This window comes from Chenopodium quinoa, unplaced genomic scaffold (genome assembly GCF_001683475.1).
Source record: "Chenopodium quinoa cultivar QQ74 unplaced genomic scaffold, ASM168347v1, whole genome shotgun sequence".
Taxonomy (NCBI): domain Eukaryota; kingdom Viridiplantae; phylum Streptophyta; class Magnoliopsida; order Caryophyllales; family Amaranthaceae; genus Chenopodium; species Chenopodium quinoa.
This window is the reverse complement of record NW_018742914.1, coordinates 1780182-1803674: the sequence shown is the minus strand read 5'-3', so window position 1 is coordinate 1803674 and position 23493 is coordinate 1780182. Positions and strand designations below refer to the sequence as shown.

Here is a 23493-nt window from a genome sequence, read left to right as displayed (position 1 = left end):
TTTTGGTCTTTTGGGTGGTTAGGTTCCAGTCCCTTAGCTTCCCAATTGTTGTTGCGGGGGATCGAACACGGGTCCTCCCTACCAAGTGTAGTTCCAATCACCACTACACCAACCGCCAATTAGTTATTAATTAAAATAATAATTACTCGTTTTCATCATAGACATGTAGACGTTATAGGTTCATGTATAATATTTAAAATTAATAAAATTCAGGTTTATAATATTGCTAGAAAGACCAAGCTTAATTTATTATGGAGTACGGAGTATAATATTATACATTTATAAGAAAACAATAATATACTGGATTTCCAAATATACTTTTATTAATAACGATTACAACTGATACGCAACACAAGTAGTAAAACACCAACATAATATAATATAAGAATACAAGATTGGACATGGTACAACCAACCATTACAAAGCTAATATTGATGAGGTTGGTGACAATAAGTTAAAATTAATTAAGATCATTTTGCATGGCCCAAGCCTTTACCCAAGCAGGCCTAGCCAAGATATCCTTGCACCAAGCGCTAACATGAGGGCGTTCATCGACCAATTGCTTCATTTTATTAAGCATCATGTATTTAAGTGCAGGCAAATGATGAAGATCAGCCAAAGTGAATGAATCGCCGGCTAGGTACTTTGACGTTGCTAATCGTGCCTCGTAAACGTCTAGGACCTTAGCCAACTTAGCTCCGTACTCTTCAACAACCGTGTTGTCGGTTTCCATGCCCAAGTAAAGCTTGTAACCTAGCTCATAGTTGAGTTTAGTGGCTACTGGATCGAATTGGTGAGCCTCGACTTCCATCCATACGGCAAAGTCAGCGATTTGCTTTGCATCTTTGTTTGAAAATAGAGAAGTTCCGTTTCCTTCATAGTTGAATGCTATGTATTTTGAAATTGCCCTCGATTCTGTTTAAACATAGGTAATTAAATACTTTATTACAAAATGAATTTTCTAACGTGAGTTCATGGACATATAATATGATAGAGAATATCGATAAAATATTCTTCTCCTAAGTTTAGGATATATATTTCATATGACAAATCTTTATAATATTTTAGGACTCTCAATGTAATTCTATAAATATTGATATTAATGAAAATCACTTTGATTCAAGAGTATATATTATCTGACATAATAATACTTAAATTTCATGGGGAATGACAATGTTTGTTTAGTTAAGGATCATCAGTACTTCCTTCGTGTTTTAATAAGTGTTATACGTACCAAATTCGGTTGTGTGTGCTTTTGGCAAAAAGCTACAATAAAATATTATACATCTCTCTTCTCATGGTTTTATCCAAATCCACTACTATTTTTTATTGGAAAATGTCATACATAACCCTTAGGACTACATATAAGCATTAAATTTACACTTGAAAATCGTAAAAAGTTAAGAAATCATAAAAATATAAACACTAATAACACTGATTTACGCGTGTTTTTGTCATAAATTCCTAATTTTATACAATTTTCAATAGTATATTTAATGCTTATATATAGCCCTTAGGACTACGTATAACATTATCCGATCCTTTTTTATTATATTTTTTCTCTCACATTCATTACTTTTCAATAAAGTATTAACTCCATTTCAAATACCTCACTTATCTTTTATTTTATGTAAATAATGTCTAAAATTATGTGCCAGTCAAACTGTAACACTTAAAAAAAAAAAAAAAGACACGGAGGGAGTATGTATATCTTACCAAATAACTTTAGATCTCCATCTTCAAATGCCGGAACTTGACCAAAAGGCTAAAGTTACAACACAAAATAAAAGAATTAAAATAATCACAAAGCTCCTTTGCAAAGAAGAAAGAAAACATCGATAAGTTGCTTACGTTAAGAGAAAGAAAAGGTTGTTGCTTGTGAGCACCAGATTTCATGTCAATGGGAACTAACTCGAAATCGATTTCCTTTTCATGAAGAGTCGCCAAAACACGAAGGGTTGCACCGTGAGGGATTCCATGAACCTTGATTCCCATGTCTATGCCTTAAACTTTAATGTACGAGAATACTCTAAGAGATGAATTAAGTTGGCTATATATGAAAGTGGTTGTTAACAATGAAATCTCATCTATTACACTAAGTAGAATATTTAAAGTGTGAGCTGAAGTAGTCCCACTGATAACTTTCGTTATCATTTCCAATTAAATAAGTTTGTTTACTTTGAATTTTTTGATTTTAAATTAACAATAATTGGTGTAGATCTTGAACTTATCTCCCTTAACTACGTAATTGATGATGTAATGTATTGTCGTCTTTGGGACTTGGTTCCGCGAAGTTGTCTAGAGGCATAACCGCATAACATTATTATTGTACGCGATGATAACAACACCGATATAGGTTAATCGGATCGGAACTTTGTATTTGGATCCATTTAAATATTGGCTCGTTTCTCTTTCTGACCTATTTTGCCATTCACTTGGAGATTTGCTTCCAATCAGGTGGACACTTATCGCCCACTTGACCAAGCAACCACATGAACCGACACGTGACATCTTTGTAGGGATTTCAATAAATGCCTCAACAAATTTCAATTCTAAGGTACAATTTTATATTTTTATTAATTAAAAACACTCTTAAACCACCTTTATGCTCTTATCATCTATTTACTTAGGGCATGTTCGGCATTAGCTTTTAAGGTAGTTGTTAGCTTTTAGACCTAGTCAAAACACTACCTTAAAATTATATAAGTGTTTGGTGAAGTAGTGTTTTAAGTAGCTGTTAGAGGTAAAGGTAGCTTTTAAGTAGTTGTTACTGAAAGCTAAAAAAGATAGCTTTTGAAATTGTAAAGTAGCGTTCAATTATTATTTTATTTTTTTTTGATGAGTATGTTTTTATCTTTTTGACTCAATGTTATTTATTTCGGTCAACCATAATGTCAAAATTTTCTATTTCATATATTTTTTTTCTTTTATTCCTTTCATTACGAGGATTTTTTTTTTTTTATCTTTTATTTTATAAATTGATTATTTATTAGCAATATACATTATACTATAAAATTTTAAAAATTATCAAACATATGATACATAGCAGGTCACAATAATAATAATAATAATAATAATAATAATAATAATAATGACTGTATTTTATAGTTTTAATCGCTACTTTTACCGAACACTCATAGTATGAACCACTACCTTGACAACTGACCTCTAACAGCTACTACTTGACAGCTCACAACTACCTTTACAACTCACGGCTACCTCTACAACTCACAGCTACTCAAAAGCTGATAGCCAACATCTATAGCTAAGTTTGTCGAACAGACCCTTACTTTAACATCGAAGTGGTTATTCTCTAAAGGCGGTTAATCAATGCTGATTGTGCAAGTATTTAATTAATACAACCACCAACCCTCGCACCCCTCCCTCGCTCTCTTTCACTAAAAGTTGTCTTCATGTAAACCATATTCAAGTCAACTAATAACTACAAATTGCTTTCATGGATAGGCCAACTTTCGTGGTTTACATGATTGTGCTAAGATTACAACTTAATATTTCATACCGGCCCTAAAGCACATTCCTTTAATTAATAATTGCAACATTTCTAAATGATCTAACACAATTATTTTGAAGGGGAAAGAGAATGATACTAAACTTACAATTATGGATTACATCCTTCATTTCTTTCTTTTACGAACTATTGCATCACCACCCACACAAATCCGATCACAATCTTGGGATTTTTTTTCGTCCATACAGACTTCCTCTGTTTATTAAAATTTTTTTAATAAATTTGCATAAAAAATTATTAATTCATTCCTCGAACATACATTATGGGCCTGTTCACTTTAGCTTAATTTCAATTCAGTTATGCTCCTAATTTCCTTCTCTCATAAAATATTCATTTCATCTCTATTCAGTTTAGTTCACTTCAGATCCAATCAATTCAGCTAAGTTCAGTAAATATTAATAAGCCCTATGTACCCTATCGTTTATATATTAATTTTGGAAAATTTGTTGAAAAATATCTTATAAAAACCAAATTTTGTTGAAAACCATCTTATAAATTTTTTTAGTCAAAACACACCTATTTTTTTTTAAAAAAAAAAAAAATTTGTCAAGGCACACCTGTTTTAAGTTATTTTTGTTTGTTAAGTCTCACCATTTTCCAGAGTTCTGACTAATTACTTACATTTCCGACGTTGACTAACATGTGGACCTCACATGACCCACTTAACTCTACTTTTCTTCTATCTTCCCCCTTTTCCCTCCATTCATTCCCCTCTTTGTCACTCCTCTTCATCATAATTTGGTTTTTAAAGCCTTTATAAAATCGCACAGAATTGTAAGTGACAAAAGGGAATGAATAAAGGAAAAAGGGGGGAAATAATAGAAAGGGGGGGGGGGGTTTAAGTAAGTCACGTGAGGTGCATATGCTAATCAACGCTAAAATGTCAATCAATAGTCGAAATTCGAAAAGTGGTGGGATTCAACAAAAAAAATTTAAACAGATGTGCTTTGACAAAAAAAAAAAAAATTAAGATGGATTTCAACTAAATTTGGTTGTTATAAGATGGTTTTCAACAAATTTTCCTAATTTTTTTAATAATTTTGCATAAAAAAATTATTATTTCATAAATAAAAATTAAGAAAGAACCTATATAGATTTATAAATGCAATATATTTCAAATTACAATCATAACCTTGGTACACAATCAATAAAACATCAAATTAAAACAATTTAAGAACAAACTTTAGTTCAACCTCTTTTATGCAAAGCCCAAACTTTTTGCCAAGCAGGCCTAGCCAAGATATCCTTACACCAAGCACTAACATGAGGGCGTTCATCGATCAATTGCTTCACTTTTGTACGCATCATGTAGTTAAGTGAAGGCAAATGGTGAAGATCAGCCAATGTGAAACATTCACCAGCTAGGTACTTTGACGTTGCCAAACGAGCTTCATAAACGTCGAGGATCTTAGCAAACTTAGGTTCATTCTCCTCAACAATCGCGTTGTCTGTTTTCTTGCCGAAATGAACCTTGTAAAGAAGCTCATGAATGAGTTTACTAACTATAGGATCGAATTGGTGAGCCTCGACTTCCATCCACACGGCCATGTTTGCCATTTTGTTTTTGTCTTTGTTTATAAGAGAAGCTCCTTTGCCTTCGTAGGTGTGTGCTATGTATTTTGTAATTGTCCTTGATTCTGTTTAATGTTAGTGAAGTTTTAATCAAAGTTACATAAATAACATAACCTTATGTCTGTTCTGATTTACTGAACTGTACTGGTTGGAGCTAAACTGAACTGAACTAAATATTTTATGAGGGAAACAAGATTAGAAATTGAATTGAATTTAATTAAACCAAACTAAACTGAGATAAAAATAAGCTGAAGAGAATAGACCCTTAATCACAAGATCACAACGTTACTATTGTGCGTTGCTCAATTTAATAAGTAACAAATCCATATATTACTCTTAATTGATGTGGTATATTAATAAACATATATTTTTCTAAAAAATAATAAGGTATTCAATTTGCGTGATTATAATGATACAAAATAGATATTTGTACCTCACACAACTTGAAATAAACTTATTCAATTACACTTGCAATAAAAATATGCATGTTGACTTATTTAATTTTATGTTTCGCAAATCAAGAAATTAGGGTGGTGATGAATAAATAAATTAATGTAATTTACTTAAAGTGCATTATTTCTTACCAAATAGATTGAGATCTCCATCTTCAAATGCTGGAACTTGACCAAATGGCTAAAACAACAAGAGAAAAAGAAGAATTTATAAAAATGTAAGCTACATATATATATATATATATATATATATAATATATATATATATATATATATATATATATATATATATATATTATATAATCTACTATGTAAAAGTAAAACAACAACGAGCCTTAAATTTTATGCATGAAATCTTTGCTGAAGGACTCTAATGAAACTCTAGATAAATGGAATTACAGGGATTCTTTATTTTTAAATAAATACCCTCATTTTACAATAAAATTCTATAATATATGGTGGTAACTGAAAGCAATTTTAACAAGTGAGCCAAATTTTCCTTAGTAGGCCCTGTTCATTTCAGCTTAAAAAAATAAGTTTAAGTAAAAATAATTTCAATTCAGTAAAAATAAGTTCAGTTAAGTAATTAAGTTAATTTTAGTAAAAATAATATCAGTTCAGTTAAAATCAGTAACTTTAAAGAAGAAATATAATAGAAATTCAGTTAAATTAATTTCAGTTCATCAAAATTAATTTAGTTCAGTAAAAATCATTTCAGTTCAGCAAAAATAATTTAGGTTTAGTAAATTTAATTTTAGTTCAGCAAAAATAAGGTGAAGGGAACAAGACCTAACAATGATTAGTTTAATTTAAGGTATAAATATCAAAACATTTGAAAGGAAATTATATTGAAATCTTGTTGTAGAGTAATAAGCTTTACGGAAGATAGATAGAGAATAATAAATCTTTTAATTCTAGGTAATGCTATAGAGCTGCCTATAAACATTTAATATATTTCCTTTTGTAGTATTAAGTTGGGAGTTTATCGACAATTTACGAGTAAATCAGTGTAATAAATGTTTATCTATGGTCAATTCTTTTCATTTTTAACTTTTTATATGCAGTCCTTAGGATTGTATATATCATTTTTCCTTTAATTAAATACAATTGGCCCCACATAAAGGAGTAATGTAAATAGTACTATACATAAAATTGTCAATAAAAGAAATGAAGTTAAAATGCAAAATTGGGAGATGCAAACGAAAGAAATAGCAAGTCGAACTTAGCAAAACGGAGATAATATGATAAAATGCTTACATTAAGAGAAAGAAAAGGTTCTTGTTTAATAGCACCGGATCTCATGTCAACTAGAACCAATTCGTAATCGATCTCCATTTCTTGTAGCGTGGCCAAAACACGAAGGGTGGCACCGTGAGGGATCCCATGAACCTTGATTCCCATGTCTATGCTGAGCTAAATTGTTGGCTATAAGAGTGGTTAACTCAGAAAAACAAAAATAAGACACTTTACTTTGGTTGTTTAGTTGATGAAATTCCATCTATTATGAGTAGAATATTTATAGCAATAATTAAATCAAAATAATACTATATGTTTAGTGTTATTTAGTCGGTGGAAAATTTTGTTGTAACACCCTTAACAGTCTGTAATGATGTTGCATTGTGTTTGGGGTTTAGTTTGATGAGTTTTATATGTAGCACGATTAGCACGGTATAAGTTATTATTAACATACCACGATATTTTGGTATTGACAGTTGACTCTCCATGTGCAAATACTTTGTCAATTATTATATATCTTTTTTCCCATTTTTCGTTTTTTTTTTAATTTTTTTTAATTTTTTTTTATATATAAGAAGGATACCTGAATTACAATTATATGTATCTATCTTCTTTAAAAATTAATAGTATTGGAGCAAAGAGAGCAAAAGTTATGTTTCTCGATTGGTTTGTAACTTTTCTAGAGTACGATCAATTTACTCCATAAATAAGTTGTGGCCTACCAAGTTTGCCAACTCGTAAGTTGTGGGGTAGACTTTTTATGTTTATATTCATTATTTGGCTTTCTACTCTTTCTCCTTGATTCCTTATTGATCTTTGGCTATTACTCAAATGGTTGTTTATTGTGATTAAATGATCTTCATTATTCTGATTTAATCGCTCATTTAACGGTAACATTTGACTTTTCATACTCTTTGAATTGGCAATATATGGCTTAGAATCTTTTCAGATTAAACATACTAGCTATTACATACTATACATACCCAAAATTACATACATACACACTATACATATCAAATTCGTGTGTGTATGTGTGTGTGTGTGTATCAAATTCGTGTGTGTGTGTGTGTGTGTGTGTGTGTGTGTGTGTGTGTGTGTGTGTGTGTGTGTGTGTGTGTGTGTGTGTGTGTGTGTGTGTGTGTGTGTGTGGAGAGAGAGAGAGAGAGAATTTTTCTTATGTGAGAACACCCTTTATGTTCTAAATTTTAAATCTGATGTTCTAAACTTTTTCCCAAGTGTTCTAAATTAAATCAAAATGTTCTAATTTAGTACTCACATATTCTAAATCATAAATTAATTAAATTTAATATCATAATTTTTAAATAACTTGTTCCAAAATTTTAACTTATATGTTCTAAATTTTAAAATGTGTGTTCTAAGATTTTTAATTACTAGGGGGCTAGAGCGCGCTACGCGCGCTTATGGTTTGTTAATCACGTTCGCTTGTCGTGTTTAGAAATTGGGCAATGTTGGGGGTTTAACAAAATTGAAATGTATGTATGCTATGATTTCTAGATAAAATACAAAGTGTGTAGTTGTGAATTTTAATGTAAGGGAGTATTGAGGATTAGGGAAAAAAATAGTATAAGTATATGTAATAATATACTTTAGATTTTATGCATTTTTTCCTTGTGTATCATAAACAGAGTGATGTATATACATCATATATATTGATACGAAGTGTTAGAATATTATTGATGTAAAAATTGCATGTATATGTTATTTTAAAATTATAGATAATCTATATTACATGTAGAAGTCAAGTAATCTATTAAAGATTCACTTAAATTTATAAGTTGGAGTTAGAATGCTAGGTATTGAATTAGGTTGGATGTTATTGTTGACTTTTGAATATAATTATTTATGGTAGATGTTAGAGTTTGTATATTATGCATTGAAAAAGAATAATTGGTGTTGGAGTTATGGGTGACTAATGTGTTGTTGATTGGAGATTGGAATGCTAGGCATTGAATTAAGGTGGATGGTTATTGTTGACTTTGGAAAATTATTATTTATGGTAGATGTTAGAGTTTGTGTATGTATTGAAAAAGGTTAATTAGTTTTGGAGTTATGGGTGACTAATGTGAATTGGTAAATGATATTTATTGTAGTTTGTCTTAAGTTTGAACGTTGTGCTTTTAGTGTTTATTTGTGTATAAATAATGGCTAAGTAATTGTAGTTGTTTGCATGAAAAAGTGAATTATTTGATATGTGATGGCTAGTAGAGGTGGTGTGTGTGGGCGCAAGCCTTTTGTGCAAGGGTATCGGGAAACAATAGCCAAAACACATGCGTGGTTGAATGATTTGGCAACCGATTGGGAAGGGATGTTTTTAAGTTTGTGTTTTCTAAAGCATATTATGATCAAGGAATTATTGTAAGTTTTTGTGAGACTATGTTTACACAATGATTATTTTTCATGGTTTATTTTTTTTTGTTGTGTTGTTAATCATGTTTGATGATTTGATGCAGAATGTTCCGTTGGGGTTTGCTAAAGCACACTTTGGCTTGTTTCCAAAATCAACGGATGTTGTTGTGCAACTTTATGATACTCGCTTTGATGCTCAGCTGAAAATCAATAGGCGTGATGAAAAGCTTATTCAATGTTTCATCAAAAATGGAGTTGATGCTGCGATTGACTATTATGAAATACAAATTGATGAAGGAGCGATTATTAGTTATTTTCATGGAAATCCTATAGTATTCGATATCACATTACAATTGAGTGCTGATTCTTAATGTAGTGTGTTGGTAGAATAATAACTTCTTATAGTGTGAATAAGAGTGTTATTATTAGCTTATTGTGTTATGAAATAACAATTACAATAAGTTAAGTGTATCATCATTTTCTCACATATTTTGGTATTTTAATATGTTATACACATATTTTGGTATTGTAATAAATAGAAATTATAAATCAATTTAGATATGTATTTCATGAGTTAATTGGATTATCTAATAACAAATTGTAATACATTCTAATATAAAAGGTTTTTGACATATGTGAAGAGAAAAAAAATTATCCGGGATTATTTATATGTAGGCTTTTTTTTTAACAAATTTTTTTTTTTTAAAAAATTACTTTTATAATCGAGTGTTTGCGCGAATAGGTGCATTGTATGAAACAGTGTAATTTTTCTTCTTCTTTTGCATGGTATGATAGACAACTGAAAAGACATTTACGATAATTGATGGTTTGCGTTGCTTGAAAACAGAGAAAATAATCATCATTTTCTCACATTTTCCCAAACTCGTTTTACATTCTTGAAAGTTGAATACCCTTCCTCTCAATTTCTCCCGTTTCATCTTCTCCATCTGCACACCTAATTGAAAGATCTAAACAACACCATGTCTGGATTTGATGATAGTAATAGCATCTTTGATGATTGGTACCGGAATTTCCTTGTCAAGCGCAAAGACAGCCTTCGTGGCCAGTTTGTGGCCTGGGGAGGAATTCAAACACAAGCTAAAAAGAAGATGGATGAAGTGCTTGATGAGATGAAGGACTGTGATGCGCAGATAGCAAAGTGTGATGAGGTGGCTAAGAGGAAAAGCAAGGCTAAAGAGAAAAAGCCAGGAACGCAGGGCAAGAAACATGAACCCGGAAGTAACTATGAAACTCCAATCAAAGTCGACAGCGATTCTGATGATGACGAAACACCAGTGAGAATGATAAGATATGTTGGTGTGCAGGGTGAGCCGTCTAAATTCAGAGGACAATGCAGTGGTACTAAGTTGGTGTTTGGTGCTGGGGTCGAAGGAGGGGAGGCTGATATGGATATCAGCAAGGATGAAGGTATAGTGAAACATGTTATTGTTAGTGGGTGCATTTGCTGAAGCAGAGGAAGAGGAACATGTTGTTGGGGTTCAGGGTGTTGGTGCAGCGCAACAGAGCCCACAACAGCAGCAGCAAAGGGATTCAGAGGAGGAGGATGCAGATGAGGAAGAGGAGGCTGAGGAGCAAGGTGATACTTATGAGTCAGCTAATGGTCATCCTTACCATTATTATTCTCCGGATATGTCTGAAAGCGATGATGAAGCTTATGGGTTTGATTCTGATTAAGATTCAAAGCTTTCTGTGTTTTTGTTCTGTGAAGTAGCTTTATGTTAGGTCTTTCTTAGTTATTTTAAGACATTATCTATTTTGAACCTAAGTTATGTATTTATGTTAGATGTATTGATACATGATTGTAGGGGTCTTTTGTTCACAAAACATGCTTTGAATTATTGCTAGTGGTGTATTACAGCATGCTTGCTATTGTTGAAGGTGGATATTGCTTGTGAATGAATATGATTATGCTGGAATTACCATTAATTCGGACATATATTTAGTATAGTATGACATGGTCTTCTATTGTGATTTATTTTATAAGCCTATTTTGATTTATTCGAGGAGTTTTTGTATAATTACATACATTGATGTTGTATGTATGAAAGCAAGTGAATACTCAAGAGAGCTATTGGGGCACAAGATAGTGTGTTGGTGCTAGAAATAAGGCTTGTGGGGTTTTGGGTGTAGGGTCTGATTGTATAATCAGGAAGGACAGAAGTGAGCATCATTTTTCGATAGATTGGCTTTTATTTTGTTGGAGAAGAATAAGGGAAGAAATTAAATGAATGTTGGTAAATTTACTGGCATAAGTAAGGCTGATTGTTGAGTTTAGTATAACTGCTGTCAAGTTTTGGTCATTGTGTTTGAGAAAGTATAAACTTGCTGTTGTTTGTCACTCTGTGTGTGCTTCTTAAGTAGTTAGTAATATGTGTTATGTGTTGTTTAACATGTGTTTAAGTACATCACTGTCTGCAAATTTTAACCTTTACACATTTATTGTGTGAGGGAAGTTTGTCTGCAATAAAATGTGGAAAATGAACTTAACATGTGATGCATTGTGTAATATAAATTGCTAAGCTCTGGGTTTGTCTTTCACATGAACTGTGGAGCTGAGTGATAGGGTTACTTAGTGTAAATTAATTACCAGATTTCCTGTCACTCAAAATCCCTAGAATTTAATTTAGTCTGATAATTTTGGCAATGAGCTTCTGCTGCAGAATTTTATATGCATTTCAATTTTAAATGGCTTATTTGAAATGGATTGAAGGATAGGGTAAGCTATTCAACTATTCTGTCAAATTATCAATAATTACCAGTCCATTTATTAGTTGAATCACCAGCAAATTATTAGCTGTAGAATGGTAAGAATGGAAGCAGTCCATTTTGATATAGGTGAATTTTCAGAGTTGTAGAATGTTTGGCAGGGAAAATCAGTTGAGCATTGAAATCATTCACAAACAAAGAGTGTTTGATCTTTCAATCTATGTAATGCTGGCAGAATTTTGGTGCTGTGAATTCGCGTAGAACAAGTACATATCAGGAAGCCTATTTTGTTGTAGTTCTAATACTAATTTCTAATAGCCATGACTTGTTTAACTAATGGGATTTTTCGTTATAACTAAAAAATACTTGTCCTAGAAAAACTCAACTGAAATTTGTTGCTTTAGCGTGCTATACGGCAATGTAGTTATTAATAATATTTAGACGATGCATTTTGAGAGCTTTAGCACGTAAAAAGTAAGGAAAAAATTGCTAGAAAGCCGTACACATTAATTCGGAAGAACTAAAACAAAATTAATGATTATGTGTGATATTTGAAGGGGAAAGGCAAGAAGATTGACTATTAGTAAGGAAATTTTTAAAAATGGTAGAAATAGCTGCTAACTGACACAAATCATGCATTGACTGTGAAACATTAGAGTATATAGTACAAGAAATTTCTGAATTGAAGCCTTAGTTTAGTATGCAACAAATAATTTTTTTTACAAATTGAGCGAAACTGCATGCAAGACAAAACAACAACATACAAACAAAAGCAAGATTTAAGTGCCAATCAAAAGCAAGTCTTTTTGGCAAGTGATTAGAGAATAGCTAACTTTCTAATAGCAATTACTAAGGTCTCAAACAAGAACACAACTCAAAATGATAAGCAACGCTCATCGAGAACGATATGTTCTGATGTGAGTCCGTAGATCAGCAGACTTAGTATTCACTCGCGGGAAACTGACTGCACTACCCACCTAAGTACCCCTGCCCTGTTCAAGGACTGTGCTGGGTGAATTATGATGTGCATTGGTGTGTTCTTCAGTGCTGCAGCAAGGTGATCAAAGTCACTCCAATCATCCTAAGATAAATAGAATAGAAGAAAGTGTCATGGCAAGAATAGGTTTATATAAGAGATTTTATTCAATAAGACACTTGTTTGATTAATTAGGCACCTTAATTTTCCTCTCAAATATTTCTAATGTAGGTAACTGGAGGATTTTCTCACATACTAGACCAAAGGCAGTCAGGCGGAATTTTCCAGTATTGTCTGTTGCATCAAAGGTGAAATTAACCCTGCAATGGCCTGGAGTTAGTGTTTTAAAATTGAGTGTAGTAGTTGGCTGCATAAAATAAGCATGCTAAAAAGCAAAGTGCACCTTTCAGTGGAAGTGCATTTTTTGTTAGGGCAATGTGGACAAAAAAATGGTACATTTGCAGCAACTCCACAACGTTTACCACAACCATCACAGCCAATGTAAGCAATGACATTGCTTAGCTGTGCATCAGGAATTGTGACAGTGATTGTGTACACCTCTTCTTGGACAGTGTTGTCAACCTGGAATATTTAGGGTGAGTTAGAAAATTAAGTGCTGGTGGCAATGGGATAGGGAGTAGTTGCCAAAGAGGCTCACATTTTTTTTGAGGATCTGATCAAGTGTTGTAGGAACTGGTTCAACACCAACAGTCATGAATTCGAGTTGCCTGGCCATATAGTCAGTAATGACATCTGGATGTGCATGAGCCCTATTGACAGTAAAAAGGGCAGGAAGAAGTGAATTGAACTAAGGAAGCTTAATACAATTCTATAATACAATGTAATCTTAGTGCTGACCAGGAACACTAAGGTTGTTTACTTACCAGGATCTTAAAGCTTCAACTTTCTCACCAACAGGGGTTGGGTTAATTTCTGTAGACATACTTGATTGCAGAGAAAAGCCTGTGAAGATTGCATTAGTAATTTGATATTGCAGAACATTTAAAATAATAGATGGTGTAAATGTGTATAACCTCTGTGAGTTGTAGGCTTAAGAGAAGTTAAGCTTACAACCAAGGGGCTGGATGACCAATCCTTAAGGAGTTCATAATCAGAAGTTGCAAGCTGACCCCATGCAGAGATGATCATGGGTCTAGTACCAGTGCTGCAAGGGCAAGGAATTGTAAGTTTGTATTTTGGTTAGTATATTGGTAGTGGTGCTGTTAATGTGCAACTGAGGTGTTACCTTTCATCAACAATGCTTATATCGCGCACATCAGCAACTCTGCCTGACTTGTATGTCACTTGGCGGACATCTTCCATGTGGACCACTACGCCTAGCAAATCTAGCAAGCGGCAGTAGATGAGTTCAATATGGCTAAGAGATGATGTGGTCTTAGGTAGTAAACACAAAGGAAGTTTTCATGCAATGATGACAATACAAGCAGCTTACCAAACCGATCATCCTGACCACTGGTCTTAGGGACATCAACAATAGGGATGTATTCTGGCAATACAGGTCCTTCAGTTCGATCAACAGGTTGGATTTTAGTCATGCCTCCAAAGGTTAGCTCACATTCGCCTGGGAAGGAACTGAACTTGGGGTTTACGACTCTGACTAGAGCATTAGCAATTTCATACTTTTTCTTGTGTTCAAAGACTCTCTTGAAGTGGTCACATTCATCTCCGAACAAAGTAGCTTTCATGCTGTTTCCCTGCATTGAAAAATATTAAGCTGATGTGCAGTAGCATATGCTTATATATTTGAAAATAAGAAGGGTAAATGGTAACATATTACCTCATCGTCTTCGAATACCAGCTTTTGGAATCTTTTTTTGTTAGGAGGAGATCGGATAGGGGACTTTTCTTTCACGGTAACCCGCTCTTTGTATACTTTCGTTATAGGTGAAAGCTTGTCCAAAGGAGTGTATTCAGGTTTCATCTGTGGACATGAGTTTAAATAAAAATGTTACATGGGTCTAAGTTGTTTTATTTTACAGAGTCACACATTATTTGTTGTAGCTAACAATCTAATATGCTATAACTGGATTTTCAAATGTACAAATAATCTAGGATGATATATGTTTTATTTTATTAACTTTGCCACTTGTATTGAATGGTAAGGCACATGAGGGAATCTAGTATGAATAATTATTTTAGCAGGAACATCTTTAACTTGCAGACAATAGAGTGACACTTAACCATATATAAAAGAAAGGTAAGTGTTCACAATTTTACAAGCCTTCTTTTTCATTTTTTCCCCTACAGTGTTGTAGCTTAGTGTTCTCAGAACAAAGTAGGCAGCAATGTCCAGTAAAGGAAAGAGTAAGATGGAAAGCAGTAAAGAAGGTGACCTCCCCAACCAGCAAAGGTCAAGCCCTCTGGAGGAAAGGGTTGTTGTTTTAGAGCAGAAGGTGGAGAACCTGGAAGCAGTTGTGCAAGCACTTTGCTTTGAGCCAGAAGATAAGCAGCCAAGCCCAAAGAAAGAAACTCCAACAGAGGGAACCAGCAAGCCTAAGATTATTCTTGGCTTGGATGACATCCACCACCATTCAAGCCCGGAATATTCACCTCAGAGTGATGCTTCTTATGGTGGTCGTTTCTAAGGGAGCTCTTAATTTATATCCACACTTGTTGTAGGTTTTTAGGCTTACTAATGCTGGTTCTTAACTAAAAAGGTCTTATTATTGTTGTTTTCATGTAATACCAGCTTCAAGCTGGATTTTCAAAGTGGGAGTAGCTAGTTGTTGTTTTTTATCAGTTGTACTTTGTCTTTAAATTTCCCAAGTAGTAGTTATTATTGCTATAAGTTGTATTTTCTAAGTACTAATGGTTATCTATTGGTGTTGTGTGGATTTATTTATTATGTCTGTTTTTACCAAAAAAATAAGTCCTTTTTTTTTCAACTGCACATGCAAAACCTATTATCTTCACTAATGCAGAACTAAGCAATTCTCTTTGAGATTGAATTTTAAGGCATGGTTTCCATGCAAACTTGAAGATAAAGAAAAGTTTAACCATTTTTAGATTGTGTATTATGGTCCAGATAAATGAAGTCTGAATATGGCTAGCTAATACTGAGTTCTAATTAAGCAAATTCTGTAAATTTTTTGAATTATCAGCATATTATCAACTAAGGCTTGTATAAAAGGAAGTGGTAACTTTAGTAAGGCAAAGCTTTATAGGTAAATGTACCAAAAAGAGCATTTTTTATAAGCTTAGCATTTACCTAATGAGTGTCAAAGTGCTAGTAAAAGCTAGTATAAAGGGCACTGATTATAAGTTCAGGAGAATGTAATGTGAAAGTTGTTTAAAGTGTACATGCAAATTTCGAAAGCTAGGTAATGCACCCTGTATAAATTAAGCAATTGATAAATTTCTAACTAATATTAGCTATAAAACAAAGCATGATTATCTGTCATAGAATTATACAAATGAAGTTTTAGGTACATGGTTTGTTAAGTGGCTTAGCAAGTAAGCTAGAGTGAGTGATTGTGTCCTATCTTTGTAAATTGAATCTAGACAACAGCAAGGCATTGCTAATTTGAAAGCAAAAAGAAAATTACAAATGAAAAACTGAGTTTAAATTGAAGAGGAAAAGCAATTATGGACATACCTTGTTAGAGTGGGTTTGCAAGCATTTATTGCTAGATCACAACAGCAGAAAACTAAAGTGACAGAGAGAAAAGCTAGAAGTAAATGTTCTCTGTGAAATATTATGATTTTAAATAGCATCAGAGGCTTCTAGACTTAACATGAGTCCTATGTAATAATCAGGGTATCTTGCTTTGGTGTGGACCTTTTTATTATCCCGCGGATTAAGAAGTGCATTAAGCAAGACAATGGCTAGAAACCTGCTGTGCAGTAAGTCTGTTTTTTTCTGTAAAATAAAGTAGAGCATAGTATGGACCAGCTGTCAATAAGATGTGTGTGGGAAAAGTAAATGCTGAAATTTGTACTGTGGGTAATAGAAGGAATGATGTTTTGCTGCAATACAGCTGCAAAAGCAAAGATGTAATACAAAAGCAAAAATTAGATTTGTCTTTATAGCAAATCTGATTCATTTTTTTTAAGGGTAATAAGGTTGGAAAACCTAGGATATTTCCATTTTTGTGTTACCAATTTCAATATACTTAAGATTGTATTTAAAAATAGAAAAGTGGGGAAAAAATCACATGCAATAGGTGCAAAAGTAACTGTATATATCATATAACATAATACATGGCTGTAAACATAAATATCTCTAGAACCATTTTATTGTGCTTTAACACAAATGAGCTTACAAGAATTTAGAAAGCTTAACCTTAGGCTCAACTACATTATAGATATATAGAAGCAAAAGCACCTGCATTTGTAACATGGTAAATATTATGTTAGTTACAGCATGTAGAATAGCTGATTTAAAATTAGGCTAGCAGATTAAGTAATTAGGGAGCTATACCTTTACATTCCTGTATCATTTTATGCTAGATAATTGCAAGACATCATACGCTACAACGTTTTTCAGGATCGGTTAAGTGTGTTGTTCATTTGGGTATGGTGTGATCACAGTCACTTTAGCTGACTTCTTTGCCCTTGACGAGGCAACATATAGCTGTCCATGGGAAAAGCATGGTTGTGGGAAGTAAACTATCACTTGGCTTAGTGTCTGGCCTTGAGATTTGTTTACAGTCATTGCAAAGCTGAGTTAGAGGGAATTGAATTCGCTCAAACTGAATAGGATATTTTGTTGATGATGGAGGTCGGAGATTAACACGATGAATGAATACAAGCTCTCCTCGACGATGACCAATGGCTATAGAACAAACAATTACATTCCTTCTGAAAGACTTGCATATAAGACGCGTTCCATTGCAAAGCCCATCTGCTGGATCAATGTTTCTGAGCAATATTACAGGACTGTTTATTTTAAGAACAAGTTCATGCGGAGTCATACCACCAGGGGCTAGCTGGTTTAGGAACTCTGTAGGGTAAATGGAACAATTGTCATCTAGCATGCTGTCAAAGCTCTTGTAAATTACAGAGTTTCCTGGAAATTTGTCTATGAGAACTGTGATAATAGCATCAACTGCATCATTCAATGGTGTAAGAATGGCTCTCTCTGTGAAGATATCTGGTGAAAATACTGCATGTTCTAATTCTGGAAATGCAGTAGCAGCTAGATGATTGATAGGATCATCACTCTCATGATAATAACTCACAATGTGAGGAGGAACCTGAACATAAGCATTTCCATTAGATTGCAGCTGGCCATTGCCCAAACTCAGCAGAAATGAAGCATATGGGGGATCTTCTCTTGCTCTGATGTTTTCAGTTAGGTGTAGCTTCTCTAGCCAAGGCCAAATATGTGAGTTTACCAGGCTTGCTGCAACAGCTTCTCTTTGAGTTTTGCGAGGAACAACTGGCAAAACCTGCCTAAAATCTCCCCCAAAAACTACAATCTTTCCACCAAATCATTGTTCTGCGTCACAAAAGTCACGAAGTAAAAGCTCAACTGATTCAATGTTTTCTTTTTTAGCCATTGAAGCTTCATCCCAAATAATAAGAGTTGTTTCTCTGATTAAAGCAGCTAGGCTGCCTTGTTTGGGAACATCACAGGCAAGAGATGTCTCTGAATCCAGGGGAATCTTAAATCTTGAGTGCGCTGTTCTTCCAGAAGGGATGTTTGCTGCAGCAATCCCTGATGTAGATGTTGGCAGAACAATCTTTCCTGACATGCGAACCTCTGCGTATAACGTATTGTATAAGAATGTTTTGCCAGTTCCTCCAGGACCATCAACAAAGAAACAGCCAGGCTTTCCTGATTGGACTTGAGAAATAATCCTGTCAAATGCAATTTGCTGAGCTGAGTTCAGTTTGCCTCTACAATCAATACACTCTTGAGGAATAGGTGCATCTAAGGCATCAATGATGTCTTTTGTTCTGTTCAGCTCTTCTGGCAGCTCTTCATGTAAGTGATCAAGATGGAAATGAGCTAATGATTTTCCCATAGACTCTAAATGCCGTTCAATTGACTATATAGTCAGCAACTTAACACGGAATTCGCTCCCAGGATCAGCATGCCTGTAATCATCAGATAGGTCATTGTAGAATCGCTGCCACAGTCTATTTGGGTCAGTGGGGTTGCAGAACACACAAACAACTGTAAATAAGCGCCGTAAGGCTCCTGGCAAGTGTATTTCTGCTGCTTCAGCCAAGCATGCATGAACAACATTGTCTTCTTCACATAAGCCTCTTTTAATAGCTGCTTCTTGAAAAGTGGCGCAAAGTAATCCATTAACAGTCCGAAGGTCAGTGAATGACTTAGGGCTGCGTACATTAACAAGCAACAACCGTAAGAAAAATCGCTCTCCTTCTGCTAGTGTCACACTTGCCAGCCGACCAACCACAAGTTTCTTGTTTTGCCATTGAAACCATCTTTTCTTACCGGCATCCCATCTGTTGTGCTCTATAAATTCGCTGTAAAGGTATCCTGTACCTTGAGGTGAGGCTGCATTTGCCTTAAAAAATTCTGACAATTGAGTTTTGGATTTACGCTCATTTAGCATGGCAGAATCTAACTGTTCATGAGCACGTAATTGAACAGTTTGCATGTTTTCCAGATGCACTGCCAATTGTTGCACAGGTGGGTACATCTCAAAGAGATCAAAGGAAAAAATTCGCCAAGCTGCCTCACATGGTGACACCCATCGTCCAGACTGAAACCTCTCTATTTCATCTTCATAATTTTTTTTTCTGTACCAACCACATTGAAAGAAACCCTATCATGGCCCTTATAAACATACTTGTACAGATACTTCACAGCCTTAATAGATGAGCACACTTCTACATTCAAATGGAAATCAAATAACATTGAAAGGTATGGATTGTATGGAATGACCCAGCGGTTATCAAGGCTTGCACCCTTATTCGGACACTTTCTCCCGTATCTCTTCTTTTGTACATGGGATATCCATCATCGTGGTTCGTTGTTTCATGTAAAAAATGTTTCGGGTAGCCATATTTACAAGACAGGGGAGAATTGTGCTTTGTAGTCATGCATGCACATTCAGGGTTAATTTCTCCACATGGCCCATGCATCATATGCCGTACCACAATCTTCCGAAGTTCTGGGGAGCTGTCAGGTGGCAGCTCTGCAGAGACAAAGCGATCAAAATCTGTAGGATTTTGGATCTTGCAGCCTAGTTTTAAGATAATGAGAAAGTGTGCATGAGGTAGGCCCCTTTTTTGGAATTCAACCACATATATCATAGCAGCAACTTTTCCAAAAATATGCTTCTTCATTATTTGTTTTTTCAAGCAGATCAACTTTGCCCGGAAAACACGAGCAACAAGATCTGGTCGGTTTTGCGCTGCTTCCCCAGGAGCCAGTTCTGCCTTAATCTCTGGCCAATTAGCATTGCAAGTCATTGTGACAAACAAATCTGGCTTACCGAATCGCTGAACCAAAGCCATTGCATTTAAGTAGCGGCGCTTCATGTCTCGTGGACCACCAATAAAAGTTGGAGGTAATATAACTCGCCGACCAACATTCATGGGATTTGTTTCGCCACTCTCAATTGAGTCTAAGATCCCCTGGTACAAATCAGCTCTGATTGCATGTTGATTGTGTCGGAAAAAATCTAGGCGAGTATTTTCAATCTTCACATACATATCGACTATATATTGCTGAAGACACCGACCTGCTCTAAGAAGCATGTTGTTTGGCCGAGATTGCAGCTTGTAAGCATAATATTCACGAGGCAAAATATGCCTAGCTGAAGTACCACTTGCATCTGCTAGACCTGAAATCAGGATGCTTGCAATGTCTGTCAGATAAGGCACACAATGATAGGCTAAGAGGTATGATGAAAACAAGCAAGTTCATTACTGAGTTGAAAAGCTTACGTGTTGCTTCATGTTCAAGCACATTTTCCTCTATGTGTATTGCAGCCTGTTCGAGCATATGTTCCTCTGTATGTATTGCAGAGGCCATAGCAGAGTTTCCTTGCTCCTGAGATGCGCCGCTTTTTTTAGTTATACCTTGACTCCAACCACAATCACCATAAGGAAATAAGAGTGGGTACTGCAGAGGATCATAACATCCGTAATGATGGTATATACGATGAGGATCGTTTGATTTTCCTCTTACAACAATGTATGGGCTGCTGGACTCACTTGACGATGTATCGTCAGGCCAGATCACAGCCACCTCATCTGTTGTAGGAGCATTATAGGTGCGTTGGTCTACAACAGTGTTTTTGTTGATCAAAATTTGTGTGTCTTCTTCAATGTCAATTTCTCTCAAAGATCTGAAAAAACGAGCGTATGGATTATGCTCAGTTACCTCCATAAGTATATTTATAATATGCTGTCTAATCTGTTTAAAGCAGTCTTTCCTAGCAGTTGCTTCAAATTGGCCATCATAAAAATAGAGCTGCAAATATCTGGGACCTTTATCACCAGGGATTAAATCAGGAAAGTTATGGTAAATCTGGCCATGCAATTTAAAGACATAAATTCCTTTTTCTGTGTCTACATCATACTTGCCACCCAATGAGCTAAATGCAAATAAGTTATTATATAAGCGGATATATTGTCTAAAGTGCAGTGCATCATCTTCATCAGATGTTAAGAGTCTATATAATGCAGGAGGATAATCATTAGTTGCTAATTCAATTGATCCATTTCCACAACAGAAATGCAGTGATTCATGCTGAAATTTTTTTGCATTACAGTGCCCACAATACCTAGGTGCTTTAAGCTTCAGAGGAGCAGCTGGTAATTTTAGACCAACCATAGCAGCTGGAGATTCTGCTATGCATGGAGTAATTGCCACATTAATTTATTGGTTTGTAACAGTACAAAACAAAAATCTAAGAAATATGGACAAGAAAACTTACTTGTCTTCTTAGCAGTGGGCTGCTTCACTACTTGCTTTTGAGAAAGATCAGCAGCAGTCTCTGTGATATGTAAATGTAAGAAGCAAGGTCTAAGCAATCAGGCATCTAAAAACTAACTGAAAAGGTAATATGTACAGTTTTGTTGTTAAGATAGCATTAATAGTGGTCACTGCATATATAATGTGTTTATGTGTCAACCTTTTGCCTCATGGACAATGATAATTAACTAGCTGTTGTGTCAAAGCTTAGCTTGCTGTTAAAAAACTTTTCTGAAAAAGTCTATATGCAATATTAACACCTAATATGAATTTCATTATAAAAGGGAAGAGGTCACTTTGAATTGTATTTTTGTTTCCACAGGCTAACCTACTGACCTTTTCCTGAGCTAGCTGTGGTGTAGATTATCCTCTTTTTTTTTTTTTTTTTTTGGGGGGGGGGAGGGTAAGAAAAGCAAACAAATGAATATGGAAGGAAATGGGGATAAATTTCCAGTAATGCAGAATCATGATATTGAAGCTAGGCTTCGAGTGTTAGAGTTAAGCGAAGCTAATCTACATGGCAAATTATCTAATGCCATGTCTGTTCATTCTGATGTAGAAAAGAGGATAACAAAGCTAAAGAGGAAATTAGATGAAATATCAACTAAAGTTTTAAAGATCAGGAAGCTTGGTAAAGGGAAAAAAGCTAGAAAGAATGTTGCAAGCAAAGCTGGTGAATTTGCACCTTCTGTGCAGATAAGAAAGAGCAAAATGCTGAACAGAAACTGCAATGAAGATGCCACCATTACTGTTAATGATGAGGATGCTGGAATATCTCAGGAAGATGTGATCAAAGACATTGTCGAAGAAAATGAAGTGAAAAGTGATATAGTCATCCCACACTTGTGGTGGGGATAATACACAAAATAAGAATTTTATGGGATTTTCATGTAAATGGCTTGACAATGAAGAATGGTTATTATGATCTTAATGTTGGCAGGGAATTGTGCACTCTGAATTTTAGCTTGTTCTTGTTATGTTGTAAGCCATTTTAGATTTTGCTACTTTATAATGTATGAATAACCTCTACTCTAGATCCTGATGATGTTGGGTTATAGAGTTGCCAGGGGAAAATTGTTCAATTTGTTGTAAAAGCAGAAATGCAAATCTGAAGAGGTTATTATTAAGTCTATATGATATGCTATTCTGAACTATACCATGTACACTTACTGGTTGTCTTAGTTTGTGATTTCTTCAACTTTAGGTTCCTTGTTTTGCCTTGTTCACTGGTTTCACCTATTTCCTTATATTCACAGCAACCAGTCAATGCTAAAGAAGTGTTGTTGTTAACCATTAAATAGAAAAAAATATGTGTCTTAGTGACAAATAGAAGCAGTAAGACCTTATAGGAACAGGTGGTTCAGACATAGAAGCAATTGCTCGCTTGCGCTTGCTAGTTCTCGGATTATTAGTAGTATTCTGATACAGCATGCACTGGTCTAAAAGTGGCCTTCCAGTAGCCTCACTGGCAGTTTGTGCACTATTCAATTCAGGTGCATTAACAGGAAAGACATGAGGGCCTGTAATCAAAAGACCATGTTATCTAAGTGCAGCAATAAAGCAATGCATAATTCAAGACTGTGGTTTATAGTTAGGAGTGTTCATTTAGCATGCCCTATGAGTATCAGTCTAAGATCTTTACAGTTCACAGCCATAGTACTTATTCAAAAGACATATAATTGTGCTTACTTTTACTTCTGTTCAGCAATCTGGC

The 23493-nt window shown here is 34.5% G+C and overlaps 5 protein-coding genes across 5 annotated transcripts; all 5 read right to left on the bottom strand.

Annotated features, from left to right (window-relative positions):
• Positions 1-278: 278 nt before the first annotated feature.
• On the bottom strand, positions 279-2138 carry LOC110727845 (glutathione S-transferase-like). The gene is made up of 3 exons (XM_021907419.1): positions 1852-2138; positions 1717-1765; positions 279-915 (listed from the first exon to the last, which is right to left on the bottom strand). The coding sequence occupies exons 1-3, from the start codon at positions 1993-1995 to the stop codon at positions 461-463; spliced, it is 648 nt and encodes a 215-aa protein (XP_021763111.1). The 5' UTR covers positions 1996-2138; the 3' UTR covers positions 279-460.
• A 2229-nt stretch (positions 2139-4367) lies between these two features.
• On the bottom strand, positions 4368-7022 carry LOC110727752 (glutathione S-transferase-like). The gene is made up of 3 exons (XM_021907329.1): positions 6811-7022; positions 5686-5734; positions 4368-5166 (listed from the first exon to the last, which is right to left on the bottom strand). The coding sequence occupies exons 1-3, from the start codon at positions 6952-6954 to the stop codon at positions 4718-4720; spliced, it is 642 nt and encodes a 213-aa protein (XP_021763021.1). The 5' UTR covers positions 6955-7022; the 3' UTR covers positions 4368-4717.
• Positions 7023-12829: 5807 nt separating this feature from the next.
• Positions 12830-14801, bottom strand: LOC110728271 (replication factor A protein 1-like). Its single transcript, XM_021907947.1, has 9 exons — positions 14658-14801; positions 14313-14574; positions 14106-14205; positions 13894-14024; positions 13744-13822; positions 13518-13629; positions 13316-13441; positions 13059-13226; positions 12830-12964 (listed from the first exon to the last, which is right to left on the bottom strand). Exons 1-9 carry the CDS (start codon positions 14799-14801, stop codon positions 12830-12832), a joined length of 1257 nt encoding a protein of 418 aa, XP_021763639.1.
• A 1974-nt stretch (positions 14802-16775) lies between these two features.
• LOC110728270 (ATP-dependent DNA helicase pfh1-like) lies at positions 16776-18849 on the bottom strand. Its single transcript, XM_021907945.1, has 4 exons — positions 18339-18849; positions 17425-18293; positions 17143-17204; positions 16776-16857 (listed from the first exon to the last, which is right to left on the bottom strand). Exons 1-4 carry the CDS (start codon positions 18847-18849, stop codon positions 16776-16778), a joined length of 1524 nt encoding a protein of 507 aa, XP_021763637.1.
• Positions 18850-18873: 24 nt separating this feature from the next.
• On the bottom strand, positions 18874-21638 carry LOC110728269. The gene is made up of 3 exons (XM_021907944.1): positions 20747-21638; positions 19952-20643; positions 18874-19620 (listed from the first exon to the last, which is right to left on the bottom strand). Exons 1-3 carry the CDS (start codon positions 21636-21638, stop codon positions 18874-18876), a joined length of 2331 nt encoding a protein of 776 aa, XP_021763636.1.
• Positions 21639-23493: the final 1855 nt, after the last annotated feature.

Excerpts from the sequence above, each read along its gene's own strand:
- LOC110727845 (XM_021907419.1), bottom strand. The coding sequence starts at position 1,995 with ATGGGAATCAAGGTTCATGGAATCCCTCACGGTGCAACCCTTCGTGTT. Across the intron at positions 1,766-1,851 it reads AACCTTTTCTTTCTCTTAAC|CCTTTTGGTCAAGTTCCGGC; the intron begins GTAAGCAACTTA and ends TTGTAACTTTAG. Across the intron at positions 916-1,716 it reads TGGAGATCTAAAGTTATTTG|AATCGAGGGCAATTTCAAAA; the intron begins GTAAGATATACA and ends ATGTTTAAACAG.
- LOC110727752 (XM_021907329.1), bottom strand. The coding sequence starts at position 6,954 with ATGGGAATCAAGGTTCATGGGATCCCTCACGGTGCCACCCTTCGTGTT. Across the intron at positions 5,735-6,810 it reads AACCTTTTCTTTCTCTTAAT|CCATTTGGTCAAGTTCCAGC; the intron begins GTAAGCATTTTA and ends TTGTTGTTTTAG. Across the intron at positions 5,167-5,685 it reads TGGAGATCTCAATCTATTTG|AATCAAGGACAATTACAAAA; the intron begins GTAAGAAATAAT and ends AACATTAAACAG.
- LOC110728271 (XM_021907947.1), bottom strand. The coding sequence starts at position 14,801 with ATGAAACCTGAATACACTCCTTTGGACAAGCTTTCACCTATAACGAAA. Across the intron at positions 14,025-14,105 it reads ATAAGCATTGTTGATGAAAG|CACTGGTACTAGACCCATGA; the intron begins GTAACACCTCAG and ends TTGCCCTTGCAG. Across the intron at positions 12,965-13,058 it reads TATTTGAGAGGAAAATTAAG|GATGATTGGAGTGACTTTGA; the intron begins GTGCCTAATTAA and ends TATTTATCTTAG.
- LOC110728270 (XM_021907945.1), bottom strand. The coding sequence starts at position 18,849 with ATGGGAAAATCATTAGCTCATTTCCATCTTGATCACTTACATGAAGAG. Across the intron at positions 18,294-18,338 it reads ATCAGTTGAGCTTTTACTTC|TTTTTGGGGGAGATTTTAGG; the intron begins GTGACTTTTGTG and ends GAAAGATTGTAG. Across the intron at positions 16,858-17,142 it reads GTTAAGCTTTCTAAATTCTT|CTGTATTGCAGCAAAACATC; the intron begins GTAAGCTCATTT and ends TTGCTTTTGCAG.
- LOC110728269 (XM_021907944.1), bottom strand. The coding sequence starts at position 21,638 with ATGGTTGGTCTAAAATTACCAGCTGCTCCTCTGAAGCTTAAAGCACCT. Across the intron at positions 20,644-20,746 it reads GCTTGAACATGAAGCAACAC|GTCTAGCAGATGCAAGTGGT; the intron begins GTAAGCTTTTCA and ends TCCTGATTTCAG. Across the intron at positions 19,621-19,951 it reads CAGAACTTCGGAAGATTGTG|GGTTTCTTTCAATGTGGTTG; the intron begins GTACGGCATATG and ends GGGCCATGATAG.